Source organism: Nycticebus coucang, chromosome 17, assembly GCF_027406575.1.
Source record: "Nycticebus coucang isolate mNycCou1 chromosome 17, mNycCou1.pri, whole genome shotgun sequence".
Lineage (NCBI taxonomy): Eukaryota > Metazoa > Chordata > Mammalia > Primates > Lorisidae > Nycticebus > Nycticebus coucang.
This window is the reverse complement of record NC_069796.1, coordinates 11,163,457-11,185,889: the sequence shown is the minus strand read 5'-3', so window position 1 is coordinate 11,185,889 and position 22,433 is coordinate 11,163,457. Positions and strand designations below refer to the sequence as shown.

The 22,433-nt window shown below is 38.8% G+C and overlaps 1 protein-coding gene across 3 annotated transcripts in view; it reads right to left on the bottom strand.

The window, feature by feature from the left end:
* Positions 1 to 22,433, bottom strand: part of CAMK4 (calcium/calmodulin dependent protein kinase IV) — a 230,402-nt gene that overhangs the window by 104,438 nt on the left and 103,531 nt on the right. For 2 of the 3 annotated variants that reach the window (XM_053567073.1, XM_053567074.1), the window contains exon 2: positions 11,407 to 11,485. In XM_053567073.1, coding sequence (XP_053423048.1) covers positions 11,407 to 11,485 — 79 coding nt within the window. Of the gene's footprint in view, positions 1 to 11,406; positions 11,486 to 13,437; positions 13,476 to 22,433 lie in introns of those variants that run through there. The other variant, XM_053567075.1, reaches the window with a different exon arrangement.

The window sequence follows — 22,433 nt, the reverse complement described above, 5'->3', positions numbered from 1 at the left end:
AAGATTAACGGGATATGGGAGGTAAGAGAAGGAAAACTGTAAAGGATGACTGCAAGTTTTTCAGTCTGAGAAGTGGGAACAACAAAATTGCCATTTACACAGAGGAGGTGGGGAGCAGCTTCGGGAGGACGCTGACCACGCTCGGCCCTGTCCACTGTGCTGAACTCAGCTGCCATTTGCCGCCTCCTTTTATTCCAACTCATTGATCATCTTTGAGGAAACCAGCGTAGTTTCCATCCTGGGGAGCCTTCCGTTTTGCACCTGATAGTTCTTTGCCTGGCATGTTCTTCTCCCAGATTGTTCAGGGTGAGTTTGCGCCCATGGAGAGCAGGATGCAAGGGGCAGCTATACAGAGCAGGTGATGCTTTAGAGGTCCAGGTGGTGACACTGCACATGAGGTGAGGAGGAAGGAGAAAAAAACTGTAAGGAAACCAATGCTCTAGTTTGCCTTTAACATCGACAAGTGGGAAGATAGACTCTAAAAATGCACTTCTATCAAATAAGCTTGGTTTTGAAAAATATGAAACTCATTATTTTTAATAGTTTTGTTACTAGCCACCTTCTTCTCCCTGCAGACTCTAGACATGAAAAAGGCCAAAGGAGAAAAGCAGAGCTCTCAACGGAGGAGGAAGCCAAGGATGGGAATCGAGTTCAGGCGAGACAGAGTGGCTCTGAGAAGCTAACCCAGAAAGGCAGACACGTGCACATCAGAACCCAAGGCCTCTGTAACACGCAGCTTCAGAACAAGGCAGCGTCTCCAACAGGGATTACCTCTGCTCCTTCATTCTTGGATTCTACATACAAGACTTCCTGCTTACAGATGCCAGAAATTCTTTTCACAGAGAGCAGCCTTTTATTTTGCAATGAATGAAACAGGCTTAAAATAGTCCTGGGAGAGAAAACAGGCTGAACAAAGTTTATAGAAAGGATTTGGCTGATAACAGGTTCTCACTAGACACAGGTTTGGTTTAGCAGAGAGGGAGAAGATGGAAGGAACCTGGTATGTAACACAGAGCAGCCCTCACGTCTTTACCCAGCACCTTTCTCTCCTGCATATTTTATCTCTGTCTCTCTCTCTAAGATTAAGAATACATGGGTGTGATCATGATTCAATATCTCTTATTTTCAAAAAGACCTCCTCTCTCAGTCCCTCACCACCCCCTGCTGCTCCCCTGCACAGAAAACCTCTCCAGCCTCACCTCTCTATTCTTTCTTCACTTCCTCACCTGGGATAGAGGAAATAAAATCAATTATTTTCATGTCATCCTTCTGGTCTTTTCTTCTACTTCAAAGACTATAGCGGTATTGTAATACTTCCTAACTCGTCTTGCTGCTTTGACTTTTACCCCTTACAATCATTCCCTCTGCACATAGCAGAATGGTATCTTCAAAGGTAAATCAAGTCATGTCACTGCCAGCTCAACTGCCTTTGCTGGAGTCCTATTTTGTTAGGAATAAATGTAAACTCTTTTCATGGACCACAAAACTCAGGCTAGCGTGGCCTCCCCCTATTGGACTGATGTCATTTTCCTCCCTAGGTACCCCCTAGAGACCAAGCTGCGAGGACTTTGCCCTTGTTACTCCCTCTTCCCCGGGAACTGCTTTTTCACTCAGTTCACTCAGAGCCACGGAGACACTGAGACGGCTTTCCTGGCCACTTCACTGAAAGCAACTAGCTACACACACACACACACATTCTCACACATGGACACATTCAGACGCAGACCGCTAAGTTACCTTGCTCAGTTCTGTTAGGTGCCTGAGGGCTGTCTACTTTAGCTGGAGAGAGAGAGAGTGTCTTAGAGAGAGAAAAGCAGAGAAAAGCTGTCCCCCCGCCCCTGCCATTTAAGTATATGTGACATTTTTTCACGTTCCACACACCAAGGAGAACTCTGGCTCATACCAGAAGGTAAATATCCAGGCCCTCATGGGGGTGTCCAACCTGTGGCCCATGGACCACATACAGATTATTTGAGGACTATTTTCCTTATCTGTGGTGTCAGATATGCCAAAAAGTATTTTCCTTTGATAAACAGCTTTTGTTAATTTGTATATTTAATGTGTGACCCAAGACAACTTATTCTTCCAATGAGCAGCAGAAAAGAAAAAATGTTAGACACCCCTGTCTAGGGCCTGCCTGGATAGCAGATTGTGATTTCCAAACTAGGAGCCACAAAGGGTGGCTACTTCTTTAAGGCTGAGTTCTCTTAAGATAAATGAAGGATGCTCCACAAAGTATAACTTACAGGAGGTCAGGCCAGGTTATTAACTTTCTAAACCCACTGCAGCAGGTGGTGATACTCTGCCTACATCATCCCTCAGCATAGGAAACACAGCTCTTAAAGCTGCCAGAAAGATGTCCTGTCCTTTTCCTTCAAATAACATACCTTGCTTTAATTTGGCTGATCTATGGTTTGTATCAAACACAAGCACCGAAATGATTAAATGAGAATAAAATGATACAGATTAGGAAATGGAAACTGTGAGAAGTGGAATACTATCCACCCCCCAAAAAGAGCAGAAAACAATTTAGGGACGCTGCTGTGGATCCTGTGTCCTGGCTCTGTGTCCTGCTGGTTCACAGAGTCTGTGTGGGTCCCTGTTCCCCATATTCCCTGAGAAGATGCCAATACCAGCAAGGTCAGAGCCATGCAAAAAAGAGAAATTGACATCCTGCAATAAAAGAATTCATGTTCAGCTTCATGTTGTCAGTGCTAAAAGAAAATAAATCCAGGGCAGCGCCTGTGGCTCAGTGAGTAGGGCGCCGGCCCCATATGCCGAGGGTGGCGGGTTCAAACCCAGCCCCGGCCAAATTGCAACCAAAAAATAGCTGGGCGCTGTGGCGGGCACCTGTAGTCCCAGCTACTCAGGAGGCTGAGGCAAGAGAATCGCTTAAACCCAGGAGTTGGAGGTTGCTGTGAGCCGCGTGACGCCACGGCACTCTACCCGAGGGCCGTACAGTGAGACTCTGTCTCTACAAAAAAAAAAAAAAGAAAATAAACCCAGATTACATACTTTTATAAAAGTATAAAAATTATTTTTTATATTTCATTTTTATATTATTTATATTTATATTTAAACTATTTTTATATTTCATTTTTTTTAAATGTGAAAAATAAAAAGTAAAAGGGAAGAATATCTCCACCACAGTAACACATTATCCTTCTGGCTCATTTCCCTTCAGCTTTCTAAACTATGTATATTTCCTTTCCAATTTTCAAATATGAAAATATAATTTTGTTTTATTTTTCACTAAAAATATCATAACATTTTATGAATACCTAATACACATAGGCAGAATGTGAAACAGCTTCCTAATGGCCCACGGTCATCAAGGCCTAGCCACAATATGAGACACAGGATTCCTTACAAATTGTTACTAATATAAACTGCTCTGTTCATGAACATCCTTGGCTGTATGTTTTTTAAAAAATTCAATTTGAATCCTGGATTGTCCATTTACAGTACTTTATCAAGTCCCTTAATCTGTATGGAAATTACTAAAATTTCTTCATGTGGACTATGGGGATAATTGCTACTCTGCAGTATTAGCATTACAAGTATTGAATGAGAATCTGTGTGCAATTTCCTGGTCACGTGACATGTTCAGTAAAACGTAATGTCTCTCCTAGAATGACTTTTAAAAGCAAAGTAAGCATTTTCTAGTTTTCTGTTTTGAATTTTCTAAGTCTTTCCAGAGAAGGCACCATAATTACAGCATACTAAATTAGGAAATATTGGGATTTATGAAAATACTCTGCCCCTATTAAGGGAATAGTGTCTACTAAACATGAAACACAATTTTATTTCTGTCATTTTTTTTTTTTTAATTTTCAGAGAGTGGAAGACAACTTCATGAAAATTCTAAACTATATATGTTTTAATATAATCTCTCTGGCTGAGGGTAATGAAAGAGGGAACTGATGCCTGTTTGCACTGAAATAAATATCTTCCCTTGCCTTGTGTGAAGATGGGGCTAGGAGCTGACTGCCCTGTTTAATAAGTTTGTGGGAGGGTTAAGACCATTTCACGTGCTTACTAAGTACTGTTGACCACCAGGGTCACACCTGACTTGACTATAAATCTGGGCATCAGTCATGTCCTGTACATAGTCACTTTCTATAGAAATGGAATGCACTCAGCCTTCCTCCTTAGCGTCTTTTAGTGACTTTATATGGTCAAGATAATACTTTCCAAAATGTTTTTAAAATTATCAAGAAGGCATGAAAACAGTACAATTTAGTTTTCACTTTGTATTTCTTTCAAACAACAATGATTCAGATGGACAATTCTCAAACCATCTGAAGTAAAGGGTAGAACACTGTAGACCTTTGGAGGCCTTGAGATACCCCTTTGATCTATTTTTAGATTCTTAAACCTAAGTGGTAGCTATTAGTTTTAAAAACAAGTAGTGAATTATATTCAAAAAACATATAACCATTTAACCTGATAAATACTAAAAATAAAACATGCTACCGTGGGTGAAGCATTTTAAGCTTCATCAATTATATCCTGGGTTGAATCCTTTACTGAGGGTAGATTTCAATACAGAAAAATAAGCAAACAAACAAAAGAAAACTAGGATGCTGTTAGAATCTTTAGCTCCATGCTTGTTCTTTCTATAGTACAAGTGGGACCGTTATTTCTATAGGATAAGTTAATAATGGTCAAGGATGTCAAAAATCGTTTTTAAAAAAATGAACTATAGGAAAAAAAGGCTTTTAAATAGTTCTTCTAGAGTGTTTCATTACCAGAAAAATACAGAAACAAATAATACTGTCAAACAAAAAATAATATAATCATGCTCTGAAGAAAGAGAAAGAAAGAGATTCTGGATGATTTGATGTTTGAGAAAAAAAAAATCCATTGTTGAGGTTGCCACACAGCACTATCTTCTTTCTAGATGTAGAAACCTGGATTTTCTGAGGAAGCATTTTAATATGCGTGAACCGTAGAGCTTCACTTTTCTTGACGAGACCAGGTACTTCCAGAAATCAGAAATGAATGTGTATCAGTTCACGCCTTCTGGGCACCTTTCTCCACACAATGATACACATATCCTCAAAGCACTCCCATCATCACGTCCTCAGTCTCTTCTGGGTTAAAGGGCTCACAGTTTACCAGTTTCACGAAAGAGTGACTGGGTAGATACGGACGCATTCCGTGTTAAGGCTATTTGACAGTGCTTAATTTAAAAAACAAAAAAAAGCTGAACACTAATTCCCTACTGAATACTATGTGGATCTATTCTATTTAGCATCCTTTGTACATAGTTTTTTCCTTTCTCCTTTAGAAAATTAATTGTTTTGGAGGTCCATGACTTGATACTTTTTAGCCTTCCTTTTGTCCTCTCTTCTTTTTTTAATATATATATATATATTTTCAGTTTTTGGCTGGGGATGTGTTTGAACCCGCCACCTCTGGCATATGGGGTCGGCGCCCTACTCACTGAGCCACAGGTGCCGCCCTCTTCTCTTCTTCTTAAATTGCCTGGATGAACGCACCTTTGACCACCATTCAATTTTTGTATTATAAAGAAATATAAAAATGTGAATTTATTTGCATATCTTTTCCCTGTTAACACCAGGATTATAAATTCTCCTTGTCTCCCTAAGATACGGATGCTGAGTCTGCTTTTAGCTGACTGCCGGTGTTACTGCTGGCTCTCAGCCCTCCCGGCAGCAGGCCGCCACTTCTGACCCGAGCTCCTCTCAGCTTGCCCACTGCTTCAGCCCTTCTCCTTCACATACGAGGCATTTTCCACTCAGCTCTTGAGAAGTTTCTATGGCCTGCTTCTATTAGGGTAAGATAACACAACTCATTTCTCTGAGATTTCCCCTGTCTTTGGCTGTAATACCTCCCCTTTCTCTGCTCCATGGGTCTCATTTAAAGGGTGAAAATCACTTAGGTTCCAACAACCTGATGCTTATAAAAAGTACTCGGGGCTAAATGTAACAATCAGAGTGACAGCACTCAGCGTTCACCTTTTGAGTAACAGGCCTGCCTCGTCTGCCACTGAATATAGTGTTTACTTTTAAAAGGCAACAAAATACCTGTAAAAGATCAATATTATAAGAAGATGGATAAGTATACAGAATTGTGACAAATTCCAGCCACGCTTATGTCAAAAAAGAAAAGAAATCAAACTGTAACAATGAACTCTCTGAAAGAATGTTCAGACTTTGAAGCGGATAGTTGAACGGCAAGGCATACAAATCAGACCAAGATTTTAACATTCTACCCTGCCACCTTTTCTTTCTTGTAGACATATACTTGTCACAAACTGAACAGAAAGATCTCTGCTCCTATTCCAGGAAGCCTGCTTCAAGAGTCCCTATGAAAATCAATAGGTTCCAACTGACAGGATGCTTAAAGAAGTTTTACTTCGCTCGACACAGCTTGTTACCTGCAAGCTACTTTCCTTAATGTGTTCTGAAACCTCAATTGGGCCCCCAGTCTATTTGAGCTGGTGATTTATTATTCTCCTCTTCATCACTGACCAAGGTGACCTTGCCTGCACTTCCAGAACATGCTAGTAAGTGATAAAAAAGGGGCTAATCGCAGTGTTTAATAAATGCATACCTTTTTCAATGCATACCAGATTGAACCATTTATTCCCCTTACATCATAGCAATTAGAAAGTACATAGCTCATGGTCAGTTTTCTAAGGTCCTAAGAGAACCTCTTCTCCTTTGCTGAGAATTATTCTACCCAGTGAAAAGAAAGGGTGGTGCCCAGATGTTGTTTTGTGTCCTCCTCGGAATGTTGACCTGGCACAGAGGGATACGTTGCATGGAGAACCTGTGGTGCAGCTATTCTGTTTGTTCCATTCCCCTGTGGTCATCATAAGGGTGCTTCATGGGGTCATGGGTCACCCCACACTCTGGGAACCGCAGAGATGGAGCCACACACTTTGCCCATTTTAAAATCAAGTCTTTCTTTTTTTTGCCACTGAATTATATGAGCTCCTTTGAGGCAAGCAGAGGAACCCTCCCTACCCTTTCCTGTTAGTGAGTAGAAAGCACCAAGTGTTCTAGGAAGAGCCTCCATACTTGGTCACTAAACCCTCAACCAGGCAGATTCGGAGGATGGAAGATGGGGACTCCCTGCACCTTACATAATTTGGAGATTAGCCCCAACCAGATAACACGGTTTGCAAATACTTTCTTCCCCTTCTGAAGGTTGTCCTTTTATTTTATTAATCATTCCTTTTGCTATGAAAAAATGTTTTCCTTTGGTATAGTTCTATTTGTTTGTTTTTACTTTCATTGCCTGTGTTTTGGTGCCATAACCAAACCATCATTGCCAAGACCCACGTTATGAAGTTTTTCCTGTTTTGTTCTAGAAATTTTATGGTTGACAATCTTGGGTTTCAGTCTCTAATTCATCTTTATCATTGGATATGGTGTGAGGTACATGGATATCCAGTTTTCCCAACACTAAAGAGATTGTCCTTTCCTCATTGTGTGTTCTTGGTGTTTTTGTCAAAAATCAATTAACCATGAGTGTGGAGATTAATGTGTCTATTTTATGTCAGTATCCACTTTGTGGATTTTGACATCATGTAGGGCTAGGCCTCCAATTTTCTTCTCTTTCCTTTTGGCTTTTTTGAGTTTTTTGTTATTCTACAGAGATTTTATTCCAATAGGATTTTTTTTCTATTTCTATTAAAATTGCCATCGGGCTTTTTACAGAGGCTGCGTTGAACCTGCAGAATGCGTTGGGTAGTACGGACATTTTGCAAAATGAACACAGGAGATCCTTCCATATATTTGTTTCCACTTTGATTTCTTGCTTTCCAGTATAGAAAACTGTCCCCTTCTTGATTAAATTTATTCCTAAACATTTTAGGAATAAATTGTAAATGAGATTGTTGTAAATGAGATTGTTGCCTTAATTTCTTTTTTAGACAGTTTGTTATTAGTGTATAAATTGTAACTGATTTTTGTATGTTGACTTTTTATCCTGCAACTTTAGTTAATTAGTTCTTACAGATTTTTGATGGAATATTTAAGGTTTTCTATTTAAAATCATGTTATCTGCAAACAGAGATATTTTTAAATGCGACCAAGAAGTCTCATTTAAATGATCCTCAAAATATCCCAAGTATTTTTCCTGAGGTTATGTTCCTCCCTTATTCCTTGACCCACTCAACTACCTTCCTTAGAGTGTAGTAACACCCATTACTACAGACCTCAACCAGTCACACATTCATTTATGTAGCTTTCTCTTGCTGAAATAAAAAGAATGTGGAAATCAGACAAATCTATTTTCAAAACCTGTCTCCATACTTACTACCTGGTTGGCTGTGGGCAGTTAGCTTCTCTGAGCCTCAGTTAGCAAGACTGACCTTATAGACCTGACATGAAGAATAGTGAGATTATTCATTTACGCATGCAACACATTTTTACTTCAGTAATATATGCAAAGTTCCTGGGACACAGGAAATGTTCAACATATTGTAGTTATTCCCATTCCAGATTCTCCATTTAGGTGCCCAGCTTTCTATAAACTACATATCCGAGCATTAGTTCCAACCAAACCTACCCTTATCACTGAGAAACTGTTCTCTGAAGTAGGTGATGCAAATGAGGACTGGGGAACAGAGGAGAAAGTCTGTGTCAATTTTGTACCCTGTCCACAGTATGTGACGGATCCCTTTTTTTTTTTCAAATCCTGGATAAAAATGAATATATTTCTTATTCTTTTTTTATTTGGTGCAGATACTCTCTCAGAGTCCTTAGAAGAAATTTACCTCGTCAGGACTTTGATTTTGGATATCTAGCATCTAGAACTGCGAGGGAATAAATTCATTTTGTTTTAATTCACCCACTTTGTGGTAGTTTGTCAGGCCAGCCCTAGCAAACCTAGATAGACAGGTAGGTAGGTAGATAGATGGGCAGACAGATAGACAGATAATGGACAGATAAACAGGAAGAAAGATGTAAATAGATAGACAAAGGTTCCGGCCTCTTTGACTTAGCTCTTTGTCACAAGATGAAGACCATGGGAACTATGTAGTGAGGTACAGTGACGCCAAACTTGTTAGTTGAATAACATAAAATTGCCATTTTTATAAGTCAGAATGGTTAAAAGAGGCAATTTTATGCGATTCGGTCTGATTACACAAATAACCAAGCTTTCTCAAACCTCTTTTTGCCCTCAGGAGCAGACCCTCGGCTGAATAATCTAAGAAAACATTTTTTCTGCATCACTTTCCCTCTATAAATAGATGCTTAGGCTTCATTCATTTCATGTGGGTAAGGAGGTTTCGGCCTTTAGCACCTACACAGAATTCAGCAGGGCAGGTGATTGCTTTTTGTCGTTTTCCCTGCCCCTTCTCTCATTTCCACTTCTCTGCCCGTGGTCCTAGGGGGCAATACTGAGGGCTCCATCTAATTCACATTCAAAGGCAAGGTTTCTCCAGGGCATTTTCTCTCATTCCATTTGGCACAGCAGTAACTGTATTTGACAACATCTGCCTAACAGCACCACTCTGCAGCTCCATCTGACACGCGGTTCCATCTACATTCCCTCCCTGCCTGTCTTCTGAGGAAGATGTTTTCACAACAGAAGGGCGGAGAGAAGACAGTGAGGCTGGGCTTCCCAGTGGTATGAGTCACGAGCCCACCAGATGTCTTCACCTACCTCTCAATCCAATTCATTCAAAGACTTTTGACATCAGCCAATATTCTCTAGCCCAGCCCTTTGTCCTTGGGGATTTTTGAGTCTTCACAAGTAATTTCTAAATGTTTATTTTCCAGACTTTTCATGCATCTAGTCTCTCTCAAAGTTTCCTCAACTATGAACAAAAATAACCCACTACATATATATATATATATTTTTTTTTATTTTTTTACCAACAGGAAAAGATACAATCAAGTCCTAAAACATTGTGTGTGACTACTGCAAAAGCATGCCAATTTGTTTTCACAAAAGTAGATATTTAATAGGAAATTCTATTTTGTAAAATTTTTCATAATCCTTACTACAGATAAATCTTATGACTATAAAAAACTGATTTAAAGGGAAATCCCAAACCTTACCAAAGATTCTTCTACATTCTCACATAACTCAAATCATGGTCTAAACCAAATAGGAAATTCAGAATACAGAGGTCAGTAGTAGCTACTGCCATTTAAATTACTATTTCCATTAAGTTATCTCTGTTATCTTGCTATGGCTTTACACTCTAATGGATTGCTTCAAAATGTCATTCTGTTTCTACTCAACTGAAAACCCAGTGTCATGACGCTTTTCTTTATTTTATGAGACTCTAAAATTTCCCTGTGTCAGATAATACACAAACAGCTAGTGATATTAAGATGCCTTTAAGAGAAAAAAAAATTCCTTGGCCTCAAAAATGTATCATTTGACTTCGAAATTCATGATTTTTCTAAGCATATTTTATAACTGAGTGTTTAAAAATAGATATATTTTTTACATTTGTTCACACAAAATTTGAAAAAGGAAGAACGTGCTATAAAAGAATATCTTGTCTTTTTGTGGTTTTATGAGCAGAAACTACCTAAGGACAGAGAGTGTAAGTAGGGCACTTAACTGACGAAATCCTCTCTAGGGAACAAACTGCATCATACCACCTTACCCACATCACACCGGCGCTGGGACCTGTATTTTCAACTCCCACCTGCTGCATTTCTTACTCATTAGGGCTGAGCCTAAGCCACTTTTGCCTCCTTAACTAACCTACGGGTTATGGGGCACAAGAAAGTCACCCTTGGAAGAGTGCCATGGTATCACAGCTCACAGCAACCTGAAACTCTTGGACTCAAGCGATCTTCTTGCCTCAGCCTCCCAAGTAGCTGGGACTACAGGCGCCCACCACAATGCCCAGCTATTTTTTTCTTATTGTTGTCATTGTTGTTTAGCAGGCCCTGGCTGGGTTCGAACCCACCAGCCCCAGTACATGTGGCCAAGACCCTAACCATTGAGCTACAGGCACCGAGCTGTCAACCTCTTTTAAATACCAAGATTTTCTAGCATATAAAAATGTAAATATTTTTACATTATTAAAATGTAACAATTTTAAATATTAAAATTTTATATATAATATATATCCTAGAACATACATATATCTGACATACATATATATGAAGATATATATATATGTCTCCAAGAACATTGCTGACATACAAAGTACGGTTTACCTGCCCTCTCTGATACTCCTTGCCACAATTCTCTTCCGCAATTCTGAGACTAGATGTGCTCAGTCCAGTTGCCTTCAAAGAATCACAGTTTCCTTCAGACAACACTATCTGGGTTACACGCTCACACCCAAGAGTCAAACGAGGCAGCTGCCCACAGTAGCTTTCTGGCCCCTGTGCCCTTTGAGTCTCCAGGTCATAGGCCCCTTACAGACGCTATTAGATAATGAAATACACTTACTGTTTTCTTTAACACTTTGAGAGCAAAAGGCTTCTGAGTCCTCTTCTGTTTGCATCTGTACACAATGGACGTAGCGCCCCTTGAGGGGGAAAAGACAAAAAGAACATGTTACACTTGAAAATAAGGATGCCTTGCAATAACTCTCTCAAGTGTTTGTGAGTTCTACTATACAACCAGCCCTAGATATCAACAGTACATTTTTTTCTTAAAACTGAATATAGTTTTCTCAGAAAGTTCTAAGTTGTCTGCACTGCTCTTTTCTTCCCTCCCCATCTCTATACACGTAACAACCTAGGGCTGTTACATTCAGTAAGCTCTGGAATACATCTGGGCCTGGGGAGGACACAGCTTTTGAAGGAAATCCATCCCATTTCCGAGCTCCAGAGCTTTACAAAAGATACATATCTAGAGTAAAAGAAACCATATATCTCCAGGGCGAGTAAGTTCAGCACTCTGTTAAAAGGTCAGAATAGTCTGTGCTTCCATTACTCAGTATGGGAGTCCTGTGCCCCTTTTTCTTTTTAACCTGTAAAGAAAAATGATAAGAATAGGCTCAATAACTATCTTGATATATGAACAAGGTTACTAAAAGGAAAGCATTAAAAAGCAAAAGGCCAAGCAAGGTGGCTCACACCTATAATCCTAGCACTTTGGGAGGCCAAGGCAGGAGGATTGCTTGCGTTGGGAAGTTTGGGAGTTTAAGACCAGCCTGAACAAGAGAGAAACCCTGTCTCTACAAAAAAATAGAAAAATTAGCTGGGTGTGATGACACATGCCACTAGTCCCAGTTACCTGGGAAGCTGAGGCAGCAAAATCCCTTGAGCCCAGGAGTTTGAGTTTGTGGTGAGCTATGATGATGCCACTGGACTCTAACCCTGTCACCAAAAAAAAAAAAAAAAAAAAAGGCAAGAAAATGTGGTCCAAATGCTTCCACTCCACACATGAAACAAGAGAGTAAGAGAAAGAAACAGAGACCAAAAGAGGCTAATAAACTAAACAAGCTGACATTTCAGCTTCAGAGACATTTTAAAATAAAATCAGTTTGAAGTAAACCTGTCAGATTTTGAAGATTAGGCCAAAGGACCCTTGTGATAGATAGATAGATAGATATACATATATAAAGTGTGTGTATAATGTATAGTTGTATACTTCTAAAATTCAAAATAAGCATGTAGTGTTGTGCCCAGGTCGCGGGGTACCCCTCATAAATCACCCAAAGACCAAGTCCAATGCAAAAGCAAGAGATAGTTTATTCACAAGCTCGGGCTTGGGCTTCTCCATTCCTGATGCAGCAGGAGAGCAGAGAAGCCTCGACCACAGAGGGAAGAGCAGTTTTAAGGATGCAGAAAGGAAAAAGGGAGGGGGAATTGGGCAAACTACTGGGGAGAGCTGATAGAGGCTTAGGAAACTGGACAATGTTTGTTGACAATGTTTGATCTGGGCTGATTAGCCTGGGGAAGGATTTACTACTACTGGGGTCGAGAGTGGGTGCCATTATTGCTTGGGGCAGACATACTGGAGGTGGGGGGAGGGGTGGTGGGGAGGGTGGGGGGGTGGAGGAGGTGAGGGGGTGGGGGGGTGCGGGAGGAAGCAGGTTGCCTATCACCTTTGGTATGCAGCTGCAAATTGAAGGCTGTGGGGCAAAGTGGAGTTAGTTTTAATAAAATGGAGTTAGCTTGGTCCTTTCAGTAGAATTATAAAAATCACATTCTCAGCCATCTAAACACAACAATTTTTTAACTGAACCAAGAGAAGCCAGAGATTGGTGTGTTGTAAATGCTAATAGTTAAGAAATACTTTTTCCACACTTTTAAAAACCCAGATAAGATATGACCTAAACACAAAGAATGGAATAAAGGTAAGTATCAAATTCAATTTTCCTTATTTTTTTAATTGCTCTAAAAGATAACTAAAGCAAAAATATTAACAATGAGCTGCATTTGTAGCATGTGTACAAGTAAAATGACTGACAACCACAGCATGCAGGGAAGAAGGAAGAAATTGGGAAAAGACTGCTCTGTCCGAATATACCATGTTCGGTAGTATGAGATCAGGACCAGAATTGGATTCCCACTCTCCACATTTCTGTTTAAAATAGATTAGAAACCATAATCAGAACAATTAGGCAACAGAAAGACATAAAATGCATCTGAATAAAAAAGGGAAAAAGTTAAAGGTCCCCATTTTCAGGAATGATATGTTAACCTTAACAGAGAACCTTTAAGATTTCACAAAAAAACTATTAGAACTAATAAACGAATTCAGTAAGGTTGCAAGATACAAAAGCAACAACCAAAAATCAATTAAGTTTCTACACACTGACAATAAACCATCCCCCCAAATCAAGAAAACAAATCCCATTCATAATATCATAAAAAATAAAATACTTAGAGATAAATTTAAACAAATTTAAATTTGTTGAAAACTGTAAAACACTGATGAAAGTAATTGCAGAAGATACAAATAACTGGAAGGGTACCCTGTGTTCATGGATTGAAATAATTCACATTTCTAAAATGTTCACACTACCCAAAGCAATCCGCAAATTCAGTGCAATTTCTATCAAAATTCCAAAGATATTTTTGCTCAGAAATACATAAAGCAATCCTAAAACACCTGTGGAAGGACAAAAGCTCCCAAATAGCCAAAGAAATCTTGAGCAAAAAGAATAAAGCTGGAGGGATCACACTATCTGATTTCTTTTTTTCTTTTGAGACAGAGTCTCAAGTTGTCACCCTGGGTAGAGTGCCATGGTGTCACAGCTCACAGCAACCTCAAACTCTTGGGCTTAAGCGATTCTCTTGCCTCAGCCTTCCAAGTAGCTGGGACTACAAGTGCCCGCCACAACGTTGGGCTATTTTTTGGTTGTAGTTGTCATTGTTGCTTGGCAGGCGCAAGCTGGATTCAACCCCGCCAGCTCTAGTGTATGTGGCTGGCGCCCTAGCTGCTTGAGCCACACTATCGGATTTCAAAATCTACTAGAAAGCTATATTACTCAAAACAGCAAAGATGCCAAGAATACATAATGGGAAAGAAACAGTCACTTCAGTATAATAAATCATGTTGGAGGCCGTGCGCAGTGGCTCACGTCTGTAATCCCAGCACTCTGGGGGGCTGAGGTGAGTGGATTGCCTGAGTTCAGGAGTTTCAGACCAGCCTGAACAAGAACAAGACCCTGTCTCTAAAAATAGCCAGGCATTGTGGCAGGCGCCATATGGTCCCAGCTACTCGAAAGGCTGAGCAAGAGGATTGCTTGAGCCCAAGAGTCTAAGGCTGCTGTGAGCTATGATGCCATGGCACTCTTTCTAGGGTGACAAAATGAGACCGTCTCAAAAAAAAAAAAAAATGATGTTGGGAAAACTGGGTATCTATATGCAGAAGAATGAAATTAAACCCTTCTCTCACACCAATCTAGGCATTCCACAATGTATACATATTTCAAAACATCATATTGTATACCATAAAAATATATAATTTCATTTTCAATTATAAAAATAGATGCAAAGAACAATGGAACAGAATAAAGAGAATTGAAATCAACCCATACATTCATGTCAACTGATTTTTTACAAAGATGCCATGAACACAAATGGGGAAAAGACAGTCACTTTAATATAATAAATGGTGTTGGGAAAACCATCATTTTATTAAAAAGATGAATAGTAAGTCTTGGTGGGGATGTGGAAAAGGAACGCTTGTAATATGTACAATGTTGGGAGGAATGTAAGTTAGTACACACATTATAGAAACCATTATGGAAGTTTCCCAAAAAGTAAAAAATAAAACTATTGCATGACCCAGCATTCCAACTACTAGATAGACAGCCAAAGGCATGAAGTGGCATCTCATCACTGTTTTAATTTACAATTTTCTGATGATCAGTGATGTTGAGCACGTTTTCATATACCTGTTGGCCATCTGTATGTCTTCTTTTGAGAACTGTCTATTCAGGTCCTTTGCACATAACCATCATGTCAAGGAGACAGCGGCACTCCCACGTTCACTGCAATGTGGGCTCTAATGGCATGTTCAGCAACATATACATATTTCAAAACATCATGTTGTATATCATACAAATACTTAATTTTTATCTTTAATTAAAAAGTATTTGTTTTTTTGTTTGTTTTTGGCCGGGGCCATGTTTGAACCCACCAGCTCCGGTACATGGGGCCAGCGCCCTATTCCTTGAACCACAGGCAAATCTGTGAAGTGTAGAACACAAATGTCTTAACACAATAATTGAGTAAATGAGGCGAAAGCTATGTTGATTGGTTTGATGTAACCACATCAGATTGTATAAAAAAGTCAACACATTGTACCCCACATATGCATAAATGTATCCATGATCTATGTGTATATGAATTAATATAAAAAAAGAAAAAAGTATTTGAACATATACTTCAAATATACTTTTGTTTGTTTGTTTAGCAGGCCCCGGCCAAATTTGAACCTATGTGGCTGGCACCCTAACCACTGAGCTACGGGCACCCAGCCAAGAAATAACTTTTTATTTTTCATTTTATTTTATTTTTTGCAGTTTTTGGCTGGGGCCAAGTTTGAATCTGCCACCTCCAGTATATGGGGCCGGAACCCTACTCCTTTGAGCCACAGGTGCCGCCCCAAGAAATAACTTTTTAAAGGCTGGAAAGAATAAATTAAAAGAACAAAACAGCCTAAATAAAATTTATGTGAAAATAACAATTCAGGGCGGCGCCTGTGGCTCAGTCGGTAAGGCGCCGGCCCCATATACCCAGGGTGGCGGGTTCAAACCCGGCCCCGGCTGAACTGCAACCAAAAAAATAGCTAGGCGTTGTGGCGGGAGCCTGTAGTCCCAGCTACTCGGGAGGCTGACGCAAGAGAATCGCTTAAGCCCAGGAGTTGGAGGTTGCTGTGAGTTGTGTGAGGCCACGGCACTCTACCGAGGGCCATAAAGTGAGACTCTGTCTCTACAAAAAAAAAAAGAAAATAACAATTCAGTAATTTCTCAAATATACATATTCTTTGCAGAAATTAAATGATTAAGTGTATAAACATAATTTTAGAAAGTAATCATATTTTCAATATTTTTACATAAAAACAAAAGGTATTTTGACATAAATCACATTAACAATTAATTTTTAATACAATAAGAACATTTTGTAAAATGTTGTTCTTCATTTCAAAATAGGATATGTAAAGAGAGAATCACCATAAATTTGCCTTAGATCCAAAGAAAGCAAGGAGATTATAGATTAGAGGATATTATATTTATGGAGCTATTTAATTGAAAAAGAAATAAAGCTTCCCTGCTCATGTCTATTCATTCATAATATATTCTTCAACAAAAACCCAAGAAATATAGAAATTATTTCAGTTTGAATTTTGTCTGCTATGATTTTTTTTTTTTTTTTTGGATAAAGAACATTCATTCTCTTTTGACAACTGAGCCTAACTTCTACAGTTCCATATTCATTTTCCGTACTAAAAGTTTGGGGACGCTTACCTTTGAGCTCTATCCTTATTTAATATCCTGAGGTACATATTAAAAAAATGTTAAAGGCAAAAAATGAAAAACATAAATCACTATATTTTTATTACACAGAAAGGAGAGAAAGTAGTCAAACCTGTAAAGTGTCTGTAAAATTGTCTACTTATACATGGTAACTACAATACAGTGTGTAAACTATAACACACATGAATGCATATATACGTGTTATATATTATACATGCATGCACACATCTTACTGCTCCTGTAATGCTGCTAAAAAGCACCTGAGATTGGTACGTGGCACTGTGTGTCAAAGTTACTGAATGTGGGAGGAAAGCTCCAGTTACATTTATTGGCCTGAAGATATTTCAAGTATAAAGTCCTTTGCAAACACATTCAGGACACACAGAGCTCTTCATGCAGTGGTTGATTTGTACACGTTCCTTGTGCCCAGTACATAGGGAATAACTATGGGTGTTTTTTGTTTGCTTGTTCTGAGAAAGAGTCTCACTATGTCACCCTTGGTAGAGTGCTGTGGTATCACAGCTCACAGCAACCTCAAACTCTTGGGCGTAAGCAATTCTCTTGTCTCAGCCTCCCAAGTAGCTGGGACTAAAGGCACCCACCACAACACCCGGATATTTTTTTATTGTAGTTGTCATTGTTGTTTGGCAGGTCCTTAGTATATGTGGCTGGCACCCTAGCCGCTGAGCTACAGGTACCAAGCCATCTTTTTTTTCTTTTTGTAAATCTTTGTCAGCACAAACTTTTTTCCTTTCTCTTTTAACTATAATATCACTCTTTGGCTCTTCCCATCTTCTTTCCTTTTTTGCTTGAAAGAGAGAGAAATTAGTCTAACTTTATTTTTTCCCAAAAGAAAATCCAGACATGTTGACATAACTGTTACTCACCAGCTGAAAGACTGACACCAGATGCATTCACTGGGCCAAATAGAGATAAAATCTGATTCAAAATGGAAGAAAGAGGTCTGAAGTCCGGATTCAGATTAATACTTCAGGGAATTGAAATGAGATTACACAATGTTCTGACAATTTAGCATCAACGACAGTCTCCTGTTAAGGCAGGTTATAAATCAGAGGTTGGCCTTCTCGGGGAGGACCCAGTGGAACATTTGTAATCACTTGCAGTCTGGCTTCCCTTGCCACTAAACCTACAATTTGCTCTTTGGAAAGGAAAGGGCACTTCAGATACAGAGTCTCTTAAAACATAGAAATTCACCTTTAAAAAAAAAAAAAAGAGAGGGATCTTGAAATGAAACCAAAGAATCTTCTAATGTTCAAGGTGCTTTGTTAATCATTACAGTTATGTCAAAATGTTAATTATCTTTAAACATTTAAAAGCATTTAATTCTGTTCTTGTATTTTGCCTTTGATTTTTAAAGTTTTTCTTTCAATGTATGTACATGCAGAAGAAAATCCCCCTAACCCTCATTATGAAAAGGTCTAAAAGCAAAGTTGTGCTTTAAAAGAACTGTCAATCATAGGTTGAAAATAAGTACGCAACTCTAGATATCATCACATTTCTCCTGTGATTGACTTGCTGTATTTAAGAAGCCTATTCTTTTCATTGATTTTTAGATTTCATGAATTATTAAAGAAGCCTGGTTATAACCTCAAAATTGATTTTTCCTAGGGGTGAAAGTAGAGTCATATTCAGGAACAGATGTCTGAGAAAAGTCAAAGTCTGTAAGTGTTTCGTGTCAGCATACATCTTGCCCCATTCTACGAATAGTTTTTCATTATTTCATTCTTTATTTCTGTCAGCCTGCAACTCCTCAATGATCCTCAGCACTAGAGTGCTTCAAGATGTTCTTTGGTCACCAAAGACAAAAAAAAAAAAAAATCCAAAAACAAAAAAGATCTGAACCTTCAATCAGCAAAGAAGGGGAGGAGAAGGAGAAAAACTGTTCAAATGATTTAATTACTGATTTGGCATTTTGGACTATAGCCTGAAGAATGGCTTCCCTTTGGAATTTAGAAGTTGCCATCACACCTGCTAGTTTCCCAAGTCAGTTAAATATTATAGTGTTAAAATAAATCTCAGAAAAGTCATGTTAAGGAATACTATTAAACCCCAGATCTTAAGAAGTACCCAATGTAAACATTTCACATTGTATATCAAAGCAGTACCCTGAACCCCATAAATGCATCATGTACAAAGTTATGATTTAATAAAAAATAATTAATTTTTAAAAAAAGTTTAATAAGTTTGGGGTCCGAGTCTGTCCATAACTGGCCTCTCCCTTCCCGGGTTCATTCACTCGCTGAGTCCTGCAGGGAGCAGGGACAAGCAGCTCAGTGACATCCTCTCCTGCCCTTACTTGGTGCCTCACATTAACCCTGCAGCGGTCTCCCAGAGAGGCTCCTCATTTGTTGTTTCACCCTAATGTTAGCTAAGTCCACGTCCACTGTCTTACAGTTATAATTCCTCACCAGTAAGTACTTCCTTCTTCAAGACCTTTTATGCAGAACTACTTACATTTCAGCTCTGACCCTCAAGTCTCAGCACGTTAGCTGTTATCTTCTTCACCTCGTGTGGCTCCAGGATCTCAAAACTTTACTTCCCTGCTAAACAACTTCCCTAAGTTGTGGCAGTGCCTGTGGCTCAAGGAGTAGGGCGCTGGTCCCATATGCCGGAGGTGGTGGGTTCAAACCCAGCCCCAGCCAAAAACAACAACAACAACAAAAAAACAACTTCCCTAAGTTGTTGCCTGACAGCAGCTAGCTGTAACTTTGGTCCAAGGGCCTGGATCTCTGCAAACACTGGCTTACATACGACTCTTTTCATTTCAGGAATTTAATAAAACTCTTATCCTAAGATAAAATCAAAGCTTAAGAACCTTTGGAATCCAAATGCTGCATTTCAGCTACACTAGTAAAGAAAAAGTATTTGTTCTGAATCACGAAGTGATAAAACAATAAAAACTATGGAATAAAAGGTCTTTTTTTTATTTTATTATTATTTTTTTTTTATTGTTGGGGATTCATTGAGGGTACAATAAGCCAGGTTACATTGATTGCAATTGTTAGGCAATGTCGCTCTTACAATCATGTCTTGCCCCCATAAAGTGTGACACACACCAAGGCCCCACCCCCCTCCCTCCGTCCCTCTTTCTCCTCCTCCCCCCATAACCTTAATTGTCATTAATTGTCCTCATATCAAAATTGAGTACATAGGATTCATGCTTCTCCATTCTTGTGATGCTTTACTAAGAATAATGTCTTCCACTTCCATCCAGGTTAATACCAAGGATGTAAAGTCTCCATTTTTTTTAATGGCTGAATAGTATTCCATGGTATACATATACCACAGCTTGTTAATCCATTCCTGGGTTGGTGGGCATTTAGGCTGTTTCCACATTTTGGCGATTGTAAATTGAGCTGCAATAAACAGTCTAGTACAAGTGTCCTTATGATAAAAGGATTTTTTTCCTTCTGAGTAGATGCCCAGTAATGGGATTGCAGGGTCAAATGGGAGGTCTAGCTTGAGTGCTTTGAGGTTTCTCCATACTTCCATCCAGAAAGGTTGTACTAGTTTGCAGTCCCACCAGCAGTGTAAAAGTGTTCCCTTCTCTCCACATCCACGCCAGCATCTGCAGTTTTGAGATTTTGTGATGTGGGCCATTCTCACTGGGGTTAGATGATATCTCAGGGTTGTACAACACATGAAAAAATGTTCATCATCTCTATATATTAGAGAAATGCAAATCAAAACAACCCTGGAATAAAAGGTCTTAATATCAGTCCTTCTCTGTGTGTTTCCAAACATTTGACACCCAACTAATCAAACCTCTTAGAATAGTTTGATTATCGTTCTTTTCTCTGTGAGGTACGTGTGCATGTGCACACAGCACGCACAGAATCGAACTGGGTGGTGTCACAATGTTTTATGAGCACTGCTCCAGCTCTTCTTTTTTGTTTTTTTATTTTACCTTTATCCTCCATTCCCAGACACATTCCCTTCCATTCCACACCATCTACGAGAACACATTTAATGTGTATTCATCTATTCCAACTTTTATACCTTCACTTAAGCTTATCACTAGTAATAAGATACACCATTGTTTTGTATACTATTTATCATAATCGACAAAATGCTAATATTATATCATGTTTCATTCCTCAATTTGCATTTATTACTCAACATAATTTTCAGATAGCTGTCCGTGTTGACCAACATGGATCTTAACAAGTCCTCTTAAATGTTGCCATTCAATGTCTATATCACATTTTATGTTTTCAGTATGATCTTGATGGACATGTAAGTTATTAGCTACTTCAAACTGAAATTTAGTAAATATTCTCCTAACAGTTTTTCTGCAGTTTAATTCTAATTTTCTGATAAGCCCACAATTTTTCTGTCTATAAAAAATCTTTTGATTTAGGAAGTAAAAGCACCAGTGCTATAATCCCCAAAGTTTAGTTCATGCTATCATCAAGTATGAGGTTTTTAAGGACTGTAAGGAAAGAATGGCTAAATTCTGTGAGTGTGAGCAATATTTGATCACATCTTCAAAAGCAGCTAGAATCATTGTTCATTCTCAAAGTGCAGTTAGATTTAATTGAGTAAAAATTAAGCTCTGTGCTAGATATTGTAGGGAATTATAGGTATAGTTCTGGCCCTTAATAGACTTATAATATAATATGGAAATAAGAAAAGAACACTTAAATAAGTCTATAATTTTCAAAGCAAGCCAAATACTAAGAAATATCAAAACCATGGAACTTTCGACAGTGTGACTTCACAATCTTTTGTCCAGTCCTGAATGCTTTTGAATGTGGGATGGAGGGACATCAATTATGGCAAAACCACACACATACATCATGATAGTTCTTGGCAAACTGGGACTTACAGTGTCCCTATTATTGGGGACTATAAAGGAGGGAGAAAATTGAGGATCCTTTTGGTAAGAAGGCAAATATAACTAGTATTCATGGTGGTCACGGACTAAGACAAAAGAACAGAGTGACAGGTATTACGGCATATGACCTACTTGAGCCTCCATGGGAAAGTGGGAGAGTTCATGGAGTGTTTTTCCTCCAAACAGATGTATTTCTCTATATGGAAAATATGGAAGAATATGTAGCTGTATGCTGGGCTGGAAGAATAAGACTAGCCAAAGCTTTTGAAGGATTATGCACATTAGACAAGAAAATTTAAGCTTTAAGCTGTATGTAAGAGGTATATTCAAAACTTCCTGAGCAGGAGAATTAGGTAATGAATAACTAGCAAAGTGCTTTAGAAAAATCACTTGGATGTAGATGAAGGATGGGGACCCGGCAGATGGTTCGCAATTTATGATTGTGATTTTTCAATTTTACTACAGTGCAGAAACAATAAACATTTATGAGAAATCCCATTGTATGTTCCTTGATTTATGATAGGATTTTATCCTGATAAATCCATCATGAACTAAAATATCATAAGTAGAAGACCTTCTGTATATCATATCATCTTTCTTTGGCTCCTTTTAAGATTTTTTTTTCTTTATCTTGGATTCTGGACTTTGATAATCTAAGGTTTGATGTTGTTTTTGCAT